The following is a 16513-nucleotide window of genomic DNA, read 5'->3' as shown; positions in this document are numbered from 1 at the left end:
ACTCTTTTATTTAATAAGAGTCAAATTATTCGATGACAGAATGAATCATGTCAAACGAAGTATTCAAAAGTTTAGGAGTGGATAAATTAAATAAAATATGGACTTGTATGAGCATTGCTTGAAGTTACTTTAAAAAAACCGGAAGGTCCTATCTAAAATACAATACGTACTTCATCCAACATTTAGAAAATCTGAGTTGAGAAGAAACCGGAAAGTCCTATCTAAAATACAATATGTACTTCATCCAACATTTTGGAAATCTGAGTCGAGAAAAAACCGGACCCGAATTTTCCAGTTTTCTCGAAGCAGTAGATTCTCTATTTCCTCGTAATGTTGCTGTAGGTGTGATGATCTCACTCACGTCTTGGGACGTAACTTCCGGTTCGAACACAAAGGACGAGTGTCAAGAAACTGGGGCATCATGCGGCAGACATTTGGCATGATGTCCCACCCAGTCACATTAACCTGACAACAGGCCGACCAGTCCTAACACTAACCTCTTAATGCTGAGCGCCAAGCGAGGCAGCTGTTAGTACCATTTTTGTAAGTCTTACACTGATCAAGTAACAGAATATCAATTAAACAAGTAAACAACTAGTCCTGAGCATGTGAAGTTCCGTCGGAACTGTGTGATGAAAGCAAGCCGCTAGTCTAGATGTCTTAACGGGGCCGCATATAATAATATGTAAATAAATCTTTTGGCAGCCTGGGAAATTGCTACAGTGTCAGTTGTGACTTTGTGAAAAATAAATCCCAAACATCGGTCTGAAGTCATTTCGCTCAAAATGGTCAACACATTTGCAAGTGTATAATGTGGACCATTTATAGCTTAGATACGTCAGTATGTATGCAAAATAAAATGACAGAATTCAAAGCGACCACAAGCATTGGCTGAGCCTTTATAGCCTGAGATTATGACATTTTCATTTGTTTTTAAAAAGATCGAGTTAGTACCACTTATCAAATATGTTAACCTGAGCCTGGTAAATGAAACAGTCTGGCAAGAACTGATTACAAGTAATGCTGTGACTCATCATATAAATTTCGCGTGTTTATTATTTTAAATTCTGACATTTATAGACAGATTTACGCATAACGTTTTTTGTTGATAAATGCCACAGTGTTATAGGGAAACGTAGAACTACTTGTGTCACAGAATCTTGTGTTGTAAAATGCTTGTGCATTATATACGAACGAAAATATAGAAGGGTCTGTTTGCCGTATACAGTGTTACCCTACGGTGTTATTTTTTAGTATATTTGTTTCAGAATATTGTGTTCGGTTCACCCATTGCAGCACTAGCAAAAAGCCTGCAGTGAGAAACCCGATTCATAGTCTTGGTACTTCTTCACTAAATTCTTTTTTTAGAAAGCTGTCCACTCTACGAAAGCATGTAAGACTGTATTTTTCCTGCTATCATTTCTGTGTAATAACATTATTTTTATATGTTGGATGTTTCATAATTTATTCTAAATGTTATAGAGCGTCAGACCTATATCACATATTGCTGTAAAGTTAGCCACGTTTATAACTGTACAGACAATCTGAATTCAATTATATGATGCATGCAATAAATAATCCGTATTGTTCGAATTATTATAATCCATTCAAATTATTCTTCTATTCTGGGATACCGATAATGTAAGAACGTGGTTATTATAGTAAGAATCTCATACAGTAGTCAGAAGGAAATAATTCGATGTATTACGAAGTTAGTTAATAGTGTCTCATGTACTTTATGGCTCAGTCGTTGTATTTTTAGCTGTTTCACTGGGGGTAGAACTATGTGGGTTTCGATTAACCCGGATTCGATGGTGATGTAGGCTCAGACTCTATTGACGTACTCGCAGCAGTTAGGGGCCAAATGTTCGAGACTAACGGGCCTGCGTGGGAAAATGTTTCTCGAGGATTCCTTCGGGAGAAAAATGGAGGAGCGTGCCACGCGCGGTTGCTCCTTGACTATTTAACGATAAACGTGGAACCGGAAATACATCATGATCATCGACTGGACACCAAGATGTACATATCTTATGTTACAGTTTGAATTATTCATATAGTTTCTACATTCTATACATTAATACTCATGGTGATAGATCGAGCTATTTGTTTGAGAGTTTTATACGTTGATTTTCGTTTGATTACTCATTGAACATTCATGCTATGATTAGCTTCATTTAGGAGCGATATATATATATATATATATATATATATATATATATATATATATATATATATATATATATATATATGGGGGGTGTGGGGGTGTGATTTGGATTTGATTTTTAATGTAGCTTTTAAAAAATCAGTGATATCGCTACGATTTCTGCAGTATGGCAGTTTATAGTAATGTTTAGCGCTGGGGCATCTTGCCACAGACACGTAGCAAAATGTCCCATCCAGCTACATTATCCTCACACCAGACCGATCAGTCCTAACACTAACCTCTTAATGCTAAGCGCCAAGCGAGGCAGCTGCTAGTACCATTTTTATAAGTCTTTGGTATGACTCAGCCGAGGTTCAAACCCGCGACCTCCCGCATCCGAGGTGGAGGCTCAGCCACTTAGGCCACCGGAGCGGTGGTAGGAACGATATAATTTTAATATATTCATTGTTGAATTCTGTGCGCATCATTTTGTTACATCCAATGTTGGACTTTTTTTTAGCACGAATATAGTGTCCGATCTATTCATTGTTAAATTATAAATAAATACCTCATTCACAAATATGTGTTCAGTGTCTTCGATATATCTAACCCCAACTCTGCTTCATCATGTTACTCTGCGGGCTGAATATTTAAGAGTATACTGCTACCACACAAGCAATATCCACATTTGCAAGTAAACCAGATAGCTCACAAGAACATGTCGCCGTCTTTTCATCTTCATCTTCATTCACTGTGTTTGCATGTTTCATGTTGTTACACGCCTTCTAGTTTCCGACACGTGTACCTTGCTGTTTGGCATCTCGTCTTGGTACGTCTACACTTCACCAAGTGTAGTGCAGACTTTGGTCCTTGTATGATCAGATCGTAACGCACTCTTTCCCTTTCTAATTTCTAGCCATGCTCTTGTGGTGTTGGGATCACACTGTTTACCATGGTGTCATTGTTCCAGATGATGGATTGCAAGTGTGCCAGAAGAATTGGTCGATGCAATGCATCTTGTGTAGGTGATAGCTTTTCCGATTGTATATGCATATTTGTGAACAGACACCATATCAGCTTCTCCACCTTTGCGGTCCGAGTCTTAGGTAGGTACACCTTACATATCTACTGTTCCATACCAGGACATGTGTAATCAGTAGTCACTTCCATTGCATCCATGCTTGAACGTGCAGGTATGCATCACTGACATCTTGGAAAACCTTTCTGAAAGATAGGTTGCTATTTCTGGCAAAACATGTATTGTCGAAACGATGGACACCATGAAGTCCTGGCAAAGCGGCAGACTTGCTTGGACAAGGGCTTCATAGATGGGTCTCATTGTGATGGCACGGTATATCTGACCTATTCTGATTACAAAGTTGGTGTCCTTGCATGATTTCGGACATTATCTGATAGACACTGCAAGGACGTTGCTAAATGTTGAGTGAATGCTGGTGCTGGAAGCTTAACAGTTGCTGTGTCAGTGGCATGCAGCAACAGCTCTGCTTTGGTTTATTTCTTGAACACTTTGAAGGTTGCTCATATCCCTGTAAGTAATTCTGCACCGAACTTTCTATGCCACCACCATACGCTTTTCATCTGCGTGTGCCTTCTCCATCAACCTTTTAGTCAGGTATCAGGTGAGCGACATCTTCGTTTTTACATATAACATGAGTCACTTCACGAGTACCATAGCTATATTTGTTTTATCCTTTATGTGACAGGATAATACCGTCTGACTTACATAGGCACATCGTAGAGGTCACATATGAGGTCACATTTTACTTCATCCACATTGCTGTATTGGGCTTGCAGCTTTTAAGCTTGCTGACTTTGCAAATGACTGGACCTCTGCAACTGCATCGACAAGTGCCACCTTCACGTCAGCGGGCTTGCTACTACCGGAGTAAGCGGAGTAACACGTCATCCATGTCTTACATACTGTCTGCAACTACTTTGCAGGCTTTTAGAACCCCATCCTAAGAGATATGACAGTCTTGCGATCGGGCCCCAAAACTTTTGTGTTGATGCATTTGGCTTGAATTAACAAAATCACACTGTCTTTCGCAGTTATTAAATTAGGAAAAGGAGTTTTGCCAGACTAGACAATACCAGTTTCTGAAAGTGCAGCAAATGAGTCATAAAATACATAAAAAGTAATACAAATTATTGGCTCCTAGTTTTACAATTTACCTCTGAAGTCAAGGAAGCGAAAATGACTAAGAGAAACTAGCCCTTTTTGTAAGTACACCTCTGAAGTAAGGTCAAGCTGAATACTCTTTAACCCAAATTACACGCATCAATCATGCACGAAAATAAAGTGAATTAAAACGTTATCTTAACAATACCTAAGATATATAAGGTCTTTATTAAATAGCCAGTAAAAATCAGTGAAGACAACATGGAAAATTATTTTCTTTAAAAATCTAACCCATGTAGAACGCAACACTATATAGTGCCATCTTTATTTGGTGGATATTACTGGCTGATTTTGTACTGGTCACATATTGCTTTATTCGTGTTGCTGTATCGGTTGGTGAAGTGATCATCTAGTTGCCTGCAGTTCTTTATGCAGATTGGCTTTGGAAATAGCTGGACTTCTGCAGTTGCATCCACAAGTGCCACCTTCACTTCAGCGGGCTTGCTACCACCCGCTGAGGAGTACCATATCATCAATATTTTGTGAACTATCTGCAGCTGTTTTGCAGGCTTGTCGAGTCCCATGTTAAGAGAGATTACAGTCTTTCGAATAGGGCCCACTACTTTTGCATTGATGTCTTAGGACTGAACACGACCAGTATTGCCTGCCACTCATGAGCTGGTGTAGAAATGAGTGATGATGTGCCGCCTCATGTGGTAGGTAGCTGATCACTTAAGAATGAATTTTGTGCAGACCATGTTGGGATGTTTCCATGGACATCATCAGCCTATCCATCAGGAACTACATCGTCCTACCCCATCACACGTACTTCTCTTACTGTCTTATGAGATCTAACCAGGGTTGGTCACATAAGCCAATAAACATCTGGAGATAGGATACATCTCATAGTGTTTGTTTGTCTTCTGTCAGACTGAATAAGGTAGCTTTGGGAAATCCAAGAGTGCAGTAATTATGCTCGTCAGTTCCTTCATCAAGCGTCTTAAAGCTGGGCCAGTCAGCTATAGCTTATATACCTCGTCTTCAGGACGACACCTCTATTATGGCAGTAGCATGCAAGGTACATTTCATATCAGGGACCTGTTCTTCAAAGTCAGTATTGCCATATCAAAGAAGACATTTATTAAATGAATGAAATCAGGGCCATGCGAATGCCATCATTGTCCCCGTAGTGTCTGGGAATACCGTTCCACTTCCAAGAGTCTGTTGTATTTAACGAACATCCCAAACCTACGCGAGATGTCGATTTTCTTCTTAGGTTATATGGCTTTTCACGTGTTGATCTCATGCTGTCAGGGTATGTGATTTCCTGTTGTTGAACTGCTTCCGGGACTGGAACATCGTCACTGAAGGATCTACCGATAGAAACTATATAGCTCTTTTAGTAAATGTTCCTTTGTATCTTATGTAAAAGAACCATCAACTGTTCACTTTTAGTTCTATTGATTGCTTTTCTCCGAACAGAAGCTGCATTATAAAAAAAACAACTTTATGTTCAAGACACTGTCGACGTTGCTGTCTTCCGCCAGGCTGAATAGTGTCATCTCTTTTACTCTTAGGGAATACACTTTTCGCTTCATTCACATGTTTTGGTTTGTAGAGTTGTTAGAATTCTGCATGAGATGTTTCCGTTGGTATGAGCTATTTCAGTCTCTCTCTCTCTCTTGCATGTATGTATGTATGTATGTATGTATGTATGTGTGTGTGTGTGTGTGTGTATATATATATATACATATATATATATACATATATATATATATATATATATATATATATATATATATATATATATATATATATATATATATATATATATATATATATATATATATATATATATATATATATATGTGGACATGTACAAAGTTGTTTCTGTTCTCCTTGGAATTGATTTTGTTCTCTCCAATTGCGTGTCATCTTAGAGGCCTTCAACGCCAAACTCTTTTACTTAGCACAATTCTAGAATTATTCGCTGGCATTTCAATTCGCAGTCGAATAATTTCTTATTAAACTTTTTACATGAAATTAATCACAGCTTTACGTTTATAAACAAAACTCATTTATCTGTCATATTTCAAGAAAATAACGCATAATTCAAAACAACGAAATACATGCTAAAATAATATCATGCATAGATCCGTTACCTTGTAGTAAAAGGTACACAAATGTCTATATAAGATAACAGATGTGTGTAAATAGAGCGTTACATGATTTATGAGTCTTTGTGAAGAAAAAGAACAAACAGGACTAATATAACAAAAGAAGAGAAACTATGCGTTGTATTCTTTATTTTACTTTCTATTCTTGGTAACAATGTATTTTATTAAAAAGCAGCTAAGCTTGTTTCTAATTTTAATCATTTTACAGACTGGTTTCTGTGGAACATATTGGATGAAGACAGATTATAATGTAGAATCGTAGAATCTGAAACTAATCACAATTGTTCGCCATGCTGATGTCAATCCCGCTGAAACAAGAATAAGCGAATTATAGAACAAGCTTTCCTCCTTATTTAATGCAATGAAATGCATGTTTGATCTTTAATTTATTAAAACATAATGTTATGCAATGTGAAGCAGGCATTACAAAATATAAACTGTTTATTTTTGTATTTTTTTACAACTAAAAATTATATGATATTCAGTGAGGTTGGAGTGGGTATGCTGATACAATAATGATGACATTTAATGAAGCAGGAGTGAGTATGTTGATACAATAATGATGACATTTAATGAAGCAGGAGTGGGTATGCTGATACAATAATGATGACATTTAATGAAGCAGGAGTGGGTATGCCGATACAATAATGATGACATTTAATGAAGCAGGAGTGAGTATGCTAATACAATAAGGATGACATTTAATGAAGCAGGAGTGGGTATGCTGATACAATAATGATGACATTTAATGAAGCAGGAGTGGGTATGCCGATACAATAATGATGACATTTAATGAATCAGGAGTGGGTATGCTGATACAATAATGATGACATTTAATGAAGCAGGAGTGAGTATGCTGATACAATAATGATGACATTTAATGAAGCAGGAGTGGGTATGCTGATACAATAATGATGACATTTAATGAAGCAGGAGTGGGTATGCCGATACAATAATGATGACATTTAATGAAGCAGGAGTGGGTATGCTGATACAATAATGATGACATTTAATGAAGCAGGAGTGAGTATGCTGATACAATAATGATGACATTTAATGAAGCAGGAGTGAGTATGCTAATACAATAAGGATGACATTTAATGAAGCAGGAGTGAGTATGCTGATACAATAAGGATGACATTTAATGAAGCAGGAGTGGGTATGCTGATACAATAATGATGACATTTAATGAAGCAGGAGTGGGTATGTCGGTGCAATAATGATGACATTTAATGAAGCAGGAGTGAGTACGCTGATACAATAATGATGATATTTAGTGAGGCAGGAGTGGGTATGCTGATACAATAATGATGACATTTAGTGAGGCAGGAGTGGGTATCCTGAAAAAATAATTATTACATTCAGCGAAGTAGGAGTGGGTGTTCTGATACAATAATGATTACATTCAGTGAAGCAGGAGTGGGTATGCTGATGTATTAATGACATTCAGCAAAGCAGGAGTGAGTATACTGATACAGTGATGCTTCTTATAAAATAAAGAGCTGTGAATACTATAATTCTTCATTCTTAATAAGATTTTTTCAGATATTTGATTTACTTAAGAACTGAACGACATTGCTATCATTACATCGATTAGAAAATAACAGTTTTATTAAGAATCTTTATAAGCAGAAGTGTCTGAGATGCCTAGTCGATTTGAAATTAAAAGTATGCAACAAGGCATCATCAATCTCACCATATCGCGTCACGAGTATGTGGAATACTTCGGGCGTTTTGCTGCAAATTTAAGTATCAGCTAATCGCCAGAATAGGTCCAAGCGTCTGAAGAAATCAAAGTTCCTCACAAGAAGAAAAAAACAAAAAACAGCAAAAAACAAACAGCTCAGACAAATAGCCATAACTTTATTGTCTTGAATGCGCTAAATCATCATATCAAACACTGATAATAGTAAAATTACAAGCAAAACTTCCTTCAAATAAGACGAATAGGACCTTAATATTTTAATGTTCGTTACTATTATAATGTTACTTTAACTTATGTCTTTCTTACAAAGATTTGGGTCATCAAGGAGTCTAAACGCAGCTATTTATCGCAGGTGACATTTTATTTTTGTCTGTGCACCTCTGATTGTAACTAACATTGCCACCGATTGTGTGTGTGTAATTTTGATTTTTAACGTAGCTTTAACATTTTTTTAAAACAATTTTTCAGTCATATCGCTACGAGGACTGCAGTGTGGCAGTTCATAGTGATGTCTAGCACTGGGTCATCATGCCGCAGACGTGTAGTATGATGTCCCACCCAGTCACATTATCCTGACACCAGACTGATCAACACTAACCTCTTAATGCTGATTGCCTAGCGAGGTAGCTGTTTTGTTATGACTCAGCCTGGGTTCGAACCCGCTACCTCTCGCACTTGAGGCGGACGCTCTAACTACTAGTCCACTGGAGCAGTCGTCCCACCAAATGTTATATCGACTGTGATATAAAGGTAATGCAGAAAAATCCGAAGTGATCCAAATGCTCGTCTCGAAAGATGTCGAGACAGGTCATTTGCTTCCGTTTATCCCCATTTAGGTACATTCTCCGTATTTGCCTACTCTTATTTCTCGGGGGATTGAACAACTATACTAAACCTGTATACTTCATTCACATAGTCATTCCAATTACTAAACCTGTATAATTCATTCACATAATCATTCCCATTATCTTATACAAATATACTAAACCTGTATACTTCATTCACATAGTCATTCTAATTACTAAATCTGTATACTTCATTCACATAATCATTCCCATTACTAAACATGTATACTTTACATAACCATTCCCATTACTGAACCTGTATACTTCATTCACATATCATTCCCATTATCTTATACAAAAATTCTAAACCTTTTGAAAGAGTTGTATCGGTTTTCAGTTTATTTCAAGTATGCATTACCTTTCCCGATGCCTTTTATAGACAACATGCAGATGGTACACTAAGCAGTACGAATAGTAACGCGTGTAATGTGCATATGAATATTACACTTACAAGCATTTAATCGCACATTCGTTTGCATACGTCCTTCCATCAACACCGCAAACATTTTGTTTCGGCAGAAATAGACAGTTCTGAAGACTACATTCTTCGACTTGCCTGGGACAACTTCCCATAGAGTGCATTTTGTAGCGCCTGCAACAATTGTAAAGAAAATAATTTGATATCTTTAAACGATTTGAATTATAATATCCTTCATGACTCTCTACAGCATAAATATATTAAACAATGATTACCATAAGAATTACATGCATGCCAGAAAACATAGCACTAAAATCACTGTAGTTTATACTTCGCGTACTAACACCAAATGAAATGAAACATATTTTAATAATTTAATACACATATTTCTCACCTTACACACACACACACACACACACACACACACACACACACACGTGTGTGTGTGTGTGTGTGTTAATCTAGGCTAAGTTGTAGTCATTCGGTTTTATTGTTGATGTTCTAAGAAATCGCGATTTTTGTTGATGAACAGATACAGTAAAGCAGTCTTTTTGCAGAGCTTACGTGCACTTAAGCTGGCATAATGAACTGTATGTTCGTGCATCATAGCCGCAAACGGGATCATAAACTGTAGGACAATAACATCCGTTTTGATAGATGTCTTTTGGGACCTTTTGTTCTGAAAATAATAATAATAATAATAATAATAATAACAATAACAATCTTTATTCTTCCTGTAACATAGACCACCTGCCCAGATTACACACATGTAGGAAAACACACGGTACAACCACGAAACATAATAATTCAGTTATTGATATCGTGACTCAAATTTACATAAACTGTTGAGGGATAAACAGCAAAATTATGCAGGATATTAATATTATTATTGATTCTCTTCATAAAGTTATTAAACGTGATGTGGTTTGCATTAGAGTGAACGTACGAAGGTAGCTAGGCGTTTCTCTCAACAAAAAAAAAAGACAAATGAGACATAACAGTAAGGTTCAATTCATTTTCTAAATCTGCACATAAAGGGCACGTTCTTTCAATATAGGGGAGGTTTTTAAACCTACTTTTATTTATAATTACAGGAAAGGTACCGATTCTGAACATCCATTTTAAAAGAACAATATGCACAGAGTTTAAACAATCAATAACTGTGAACTTAAATCTGATAGCATTATAGAATCGTATTCTGTCCATTGAATTTAACTCTCCATTTATTCCTGTAGAAAAATATCCATTCATCTTTGCTTAAATATAACGAAAATGAAATTCGCGTCACCAATTTTCTCTCATTCTTTTCGAAAACAGTAGATTCTTAAATTTATTAACCCAACATCTCAGTGTCAAATGTAGGTTAAAGCTTTGTTGTGGGAAAATATGATCGGTCACTTTTAATAATTTGAGCTAGGAATTCTGCTTTATTACTACTTCGTTGATATGTTGCACACTGTAAAGCAACAAAATATGACATGTGTGATGCACTTGGAAACTTAGAAAAGAATAATATAACAGAGAACTTGGCTTATATAGGCACCATAGAAATCTGTACAGAAACATAACCAGACACAAACGCAACCTATAAAGAACAAGAGAAAAGGCAAGTTTAGAAAGCACTTTCAGAGAAGGGTTTGAAACGCTTTTGGGTCATTTTATAGTGTCAAGTTACCAAGGTTATTGGAAGAATAAATCAGATAGTACCAGTAGTGTTTAGTATTATTTAGTATATGGATCCAAAATTCCATATTAAATATAACAACTAATATTCTCTGTGAAATTACTGAAGCAGTGCAATATGCTTTAAAAAGTTTAAAGTCGGGAAAGTCAAGTAGAAATGACCACCTTCGACTGGTTCTTTTGAAGGCAACTAGAAATATTACGGTACCAATTTTAATGTCTATCTGCAATACATTATTTGATATCAGATACATACCAAAGTATTGGACACCGGATTTTATCGCATATATTATCAAAAAGAGGAATATGAAAATTATACAGGGATTAGCTTTTTACAAGTTCTCAGCAAAATATTTACCACAATTCTGAATTGAAAGACTAGCTAACTGGGTCTAAGAAAAAGATCTTTTATGTGAAGAGCAAGCTGATTTTAGAAATGGATATTCCACTGCCGATAAAATGATTTACTCTAAGCATTATGATATGGATAGTTTATATGAATTAAAGCGGTAGCTCTTGATTATGAAAAATCATTTATAGGACCATGTCTTATCATACATGAAAATATTAGCAGTAAAATGCAAAACTGAAAGCCATTTATTCAAATATCAAAGCTTGTGCCAAAATAGCAATGAGATAAGAACTGGGATAAGGCAAGGCTGCGTTATATCACCATGTTACTTTAAAAAAATTTTCTAAATGGTTTAATGATGTACGTTTCTAACTAAAATAACGGTGCAACATTATAATTTGCTAAGTTATCTGCACTATTTTATGCTTGGTTGCCTTTGCACAAATTTCTAGGTGAACTAAAGAATACTGCAAAGTCTGGAAGCTGACGATAAATGTGGAAGAAATCTAAACATGGTATCTTATTATAACTATATTAGCTGTGTTGTATTCTCTTCTAACCCCCCCCCCAAAAAAAAAAAAAACGCTAACAGCACAGGCAGTAAAGACATATAAAACTTTGAAGAAGAGACTTAATTGTTTTGGTAACATGTCTATTGAAAGCATATTAAAAAAAGAGTTGACACCAAAATATCACCAATGTTGAATTTATGGATCAGACATAAGTGGATTTTAAAGAGCAAATGACATTGAAGTTGTACATATGTCATTCTGTAAATATATTATTTATATTAGAAAACACAAATGCTTGAATCAGTAACGAGTTAGGTAATATTCAATTATATATAATCGGTTGAAATGAATATGAAATCAACCGCATATATAACTTATATGGTCCAATAACAGCAACCGATTGAAATGGTCTTCCATCTAGATTTCCATATGACTCTTCCATTTACATTCAAGTACTGATTCCAAAACCACCCAGTATCTGGTAAAATGTGCAGCTGGGCAGAGGAGAGCATTTTCGTAACAAAATCGGCTCAGTTGTTTTACATTGGACGATTGATCATACGGTGTTACAAGAATGTTGATATAAATGTTTTGCATGGAGTTGACAAGAAAAGAGTTCTTACCTGCCCATGGTAGAAATGCAGTCAAAATCATCGTACACTCCAATAATTTCATCCAAGGAATCTTTATAGTCATTGTATCTAAATAAAAAGCAAGCACGCGAACATTTAACGCAGATATTCAAATTAATGCACATAACAGAGAGGGCAAACTGGATGCATAGTGATATATGATTTGAACCCGCCGTTAACGATAACAAAATGCATTTAGATAGTCCTCTGATGAACAAAGCGTTCGTAATGTTAAACCCCGGTCATTACAACGTCTGGCCAATACTTTCTGGGTACCGGAAAGTTTTATTATGAGAACCGTAAATCGTGTGCATACTGTTTGGGTCAAAGGACTAAAGAACGGTATAAAACAATTAAAGATCACTTAAAATAATCTGCCTTTATATGGTTTGAGGATGTTATATTAATACATTTTTAGATGCAGCACCAAGAGTAAAATACTGGTACTGCAGTTCCTGACAAGCAACACGGCATGCCATTTCGTCCTAGACTTGGGTCACAGTTATTACTTCCGGATCAGTACCCACTAATGTAGTCCGAGTCTATTTTAAGTGAAGCTTTTCCTCTCACGTTTTGGTGGTAATACAAGAGGTAATACAAGAGTTAGATTTAAGCGTTCTTGGTATTGATTTAAAGTTAATTGTTTATTATTTAGAATTTGAGCATTATAGTGTGAATGTCTGTGTGTATTTTGGCGAAGTGAACAGTGAGTAAAGAGGCAGTGATGCTTTTCTGAAAGTTTAATCTGTGTTCCATTGCATGTTGCTTTGTTTACAGTCCAGCCAGTAAAAGAAAATGCCGGATAGCCTATTACAATAACTGCACCTTTAGTTCATCTTTGAATGTATTTTAGAGTAACATATGATTTATTATAATTTGAACAAAGTGCCACATTCAGTACTGATCAACAAATGTAGAGACTATATAAGAAAATAATTGTGATCTGAGTCCAATAACTCCAAAAGCAACAGAGCACGGTATCCTCCAGAACATGGCAGACGTTATCACAGTACTAAGAAAAAAAAGAAAAGCGTTTGCTGTACACTGACATCGTGGCACAACGCGGTTTTCACTTCTCTAAATTACATTCCAGACAGAATATTTAAATGAATTATCAATGTAAGAAAGTATATTTAACAATCTTTCTGTCCTTTATAGTCAACTTATGGGCTTATCATTTTTAGAAGGAAATGTATTTACAAAAACAAGAACATTGACTATTGTTATAATATTCAGCCTGTGCACGCCAAAAGTCTGTGCTAGCGTTGCTATCTGCATAAATATGTTCACTGATTCAAACTCGTTGAACCTGTTTTAAAATTGAGGAAAAGATAGAAAAAAGTGAAGAAACGTAATGCAATACTTACGCTTCGAAATGAGTGTTGAAAACTTTCTAAAAGCGTAGAAATATTGTCTGATCCCCAAATAAGAGGTAATTTATAGGAAACTTGTAACATCTGCTCATTGCTTTCGTTTATTCGCCTGTGGGAAAATTATGATTTATGGTATTGTTCATATTTTTGGTCACAAATCGAAAAATTGAACATTACTTATGGCTCCTGAAACTTCACGCTTTTAATATGAATCATGTCATTCCGATCAAAATGAAGGACTTTCTAAAAATTAATATTACATGAAGCATTTTAGCAAGTAATATTGTAGCTGTGAGAATGTTAAGAAAAATTGTAGTTGTTGAGAATGTTAAGAAAAATTAGAAATGTCTTCGTGGAATATCACGCGGTAGTGCAAAGTTACATTTCTTTGCAGCCAGACAATGCTACAGAGGATGACCTAAGCGTGAAACTTAACCAAAGTCACTGAAATGCAAAAATAGGTCGCAGGGGCGTTAATTTTAAGGTTTGGCGTCGGACTTACCAATGCGGATTCGCACGATTTGCATGAGTTCGTATCTAACAATGCCCGTAAAACTGACCTGAACGCCGTATCTAACAATGCCCTTAAAACTGACCTGAACGCCCGTATCTAACAATGCCCGTAAAACAGTCCTGAACGCCCATATCTTGCAATGCCAGTAAAACTGACCTGAACGCCCGTATCTAACAATACTCGTAAAAATGACCTGAACGCATAACATGTTATGTCAACTTAAAATACTTATCTCAAATGTATAGATTTTTAAGTTATTACTTCAAAAGATATTAAGTCTATTGAAACATTAGGCTGTATTAAGTTTAAAATGTACTCCACGAGGCTCAGATGTCGACTCTTGAGAGCTTTAGGTGTTGCCAGAGGGGATATTTTCTTGCGGGCTCAAGATATTGGTGGCACTCAGATATTGACGATAGGTGGTCTGCTTCAAATGTTGGCGAAAGGTGATCTCCTCTTAGGACATGTTATATTGATAGAAGCGATCTACTCTTGGGGGTTCAGATGTTGGCGAGAGGTGGTCTTTGAGGTAAATGAAACGAGAAAAGAAGCAAATGACATTGGGTAGATAATTCACCCTTATCTGACAAGGGAGTCGGACATGGAATATAAACGATGCCAAATGATCGCATTACTGATTTCTACTAAGGCATCCATGAAAACATCTGCGAGAAATTTAATTGCAATGAACCTTCATTGAGTTTTAGGTATATACATGCTGACAGAGCTGGGTACCACAAGATAATTTTATATCGCGGTATACCGCGGTATTTCTGAACGTGCCGCGCGATACGTACCACAGTATACCCCCAATTATGTTAGAGACCATCACATCAATATTCTGGGGGCAGGGGCGTAACACTTCCTTTATTGTCTTTTTTCTGTCTGTCAATAGTTGGAAAATTATTTTGCTATGATTTATAGCGAAGTAACACCATATTATGTCAGATTTTATTTGGAAAAAAATAATATTAATTTTATAATGAAAAAGAAAAGAAAATATTTCAGCTCAAAAGAAAACCATGTTGCTACCTACTTCCATACAAATATCATGGCAAATTGAAAAACATAATAGCAATCAAATACATTCAATATTATTCAGAATGCTCATTAATTTACATTGCATTAAAACCCTTTATTTTTATATTTTCATTACAAAAGTTATTGATACATTGAATTTAAAGATGATAATTGAAGCATTTATTTTAAATTAAACGAAGCTATAATCTCTTTCTAACAAATGAAAACTATATTCTTGAGAATAATTTAGATATTTTTGTAAAAACAAAATTCTAAACAATATTTTTCTGATTTCTTCTCTTTATTTTCTACTTGAACAGTAGCAAGAATCTAAAAGATAAACAAACCTACGAATTCCAGCATGTGTCTTAGTAATGAAAAAGTATCAACAACAATAGTTTAACAAGATGTAATTCTTCTCTTTTTGCGTCATATACTAAACAGCGGCTGCTCTATGTTATAAGTCAATCTCTATTGTGCGAATGTTTCTCAGTTTTATCTTACCATTTATGAACCAAATTCGATACCACAGTAATATTATTAGACAAAGTGAAAGTTCTAGACTTGAACGTGCTTCTTAAAAATAAAAAAAAAAAAATCCGTAGGCACAAGTTTTGAAACTCTGAAGCTGAAATGATGTTTGGGTGGTTTGGTTTTTTTTAAACGATTTACATTGTGAAATGTCTCTGTATCATTAGTACTACAGATGGGAACGGTGTGCAGGGTTCAAAGGTTTTATTTTCCTTTTCCGATTTCTTAAATCTTTTTGTTTAAATGCGTTGCGCCCAGAATTCAGCTTTTTGTGGCCGTAGTTACTGCCATTTAATTATCTGTCTTTAGCTGTATTGTAACCATTATCCCCAGCAGCAAAAGAGCCCAATATTAAAATTACAAGCGCGTGTGAACATTTTTTTATAGTTTAAAACTCTCCCGACAATTTATAAAAGGACTATTATTGAATATTTCGAATTGCAAATGGAGGAAAGAAAGAGACGGATA

The 16513-nt window shown here is 35.7% G+C and overlaps 1 protein-coding gene across 2 annotated transcripts; it reads right to left on the bottom strand.

Annotated features, from left to right (window-relative positions):
- Positions 1-6572: 6572 nt before the first annotated feature.
- LOC149773612 (uncharacterized) lies at positions 6573-14070 on the bottom strand. 2 transcript variants are annotated; one of them, XM_089946328.1, is made up of 6 exons: positions 13975-14070; positions 12599-12676; positions 9993-10107; positions 9462-9602; positions 8157-8242; positions 6573-6768 (listed from the first exon to the last, which is right to left on the bottom strand). In XM_089946328.1, the coding sequence occupies exons 2-5, from the start codon at positions 12669-12671 to the stop codon at positions 8206-8208; spliced, it is 366 nt and encodes a 121-aa protein (XP_089802454.1). In that variant the 5' UTR covers positions 12672-12676; positions 13975-14070; the 3' UTR covers positions 6573-6768; positions 8157-8205. The 2 variants fall into 2 exon arrangements, with proteins under 2 accessions (XP_089802454.1, XP_089802453.1); XM_089946327.1 differs by lacking the exon at positions 8157-8242.
- Between the last annotated feature and the right edge of the window lie 2443 nt (positions 14071-16513).

The sequence above is a fragment of the Sinohyriopsis cumingii genome, unplaced genomic scaffold (assembly GCF_028554795.1).
Source record: "Sinohyriopsis cumingii isolate HCF-2022 unplaced genomic scaffold, ASM2855479v2 utg000624l, whole genome shotgun sequence".
NCBI classification, from domain to species: Eukaryota; Metazoa; Mollusca; class Bivalvia; order Unionida; family Unionidae; genus Sinohyriopsis; species Sinohyriopsis cumingii.
The sequence above is the reverse complement of the archived record's forward strand: the minus strand, read 5'-3'. Positions and strand labels throughout refer to the sequence as shown.

What these genes read in the sequence shown, in the direction of transcription:
- LOC149773612 (XM_089946328.1), bottom strand. Translation starts at nt 12,671, where the DNA reads ATGACTATAAAGATTCCTTGGATGAAATTATTGGAGTGTACGATGATT. An exon ending in TTATGCCAGCTTAAGTGCAC is followed by an intron (nt 9,603 to 9,992) that starts GTAAGCTCTGCA and finishes CAATTGTTGCAG; the next exon opens with GCGCTACAAAATGCACTCTA. An exon ending in GAATGTGCGATTAAATGCTT is followed by an intron (nt 8,243 to 9,461) that starts GTAAGTGTAATA and finishes TGATTTCTTCAG; the next exon opens with ACGCTTGGACCTATTCTGGC.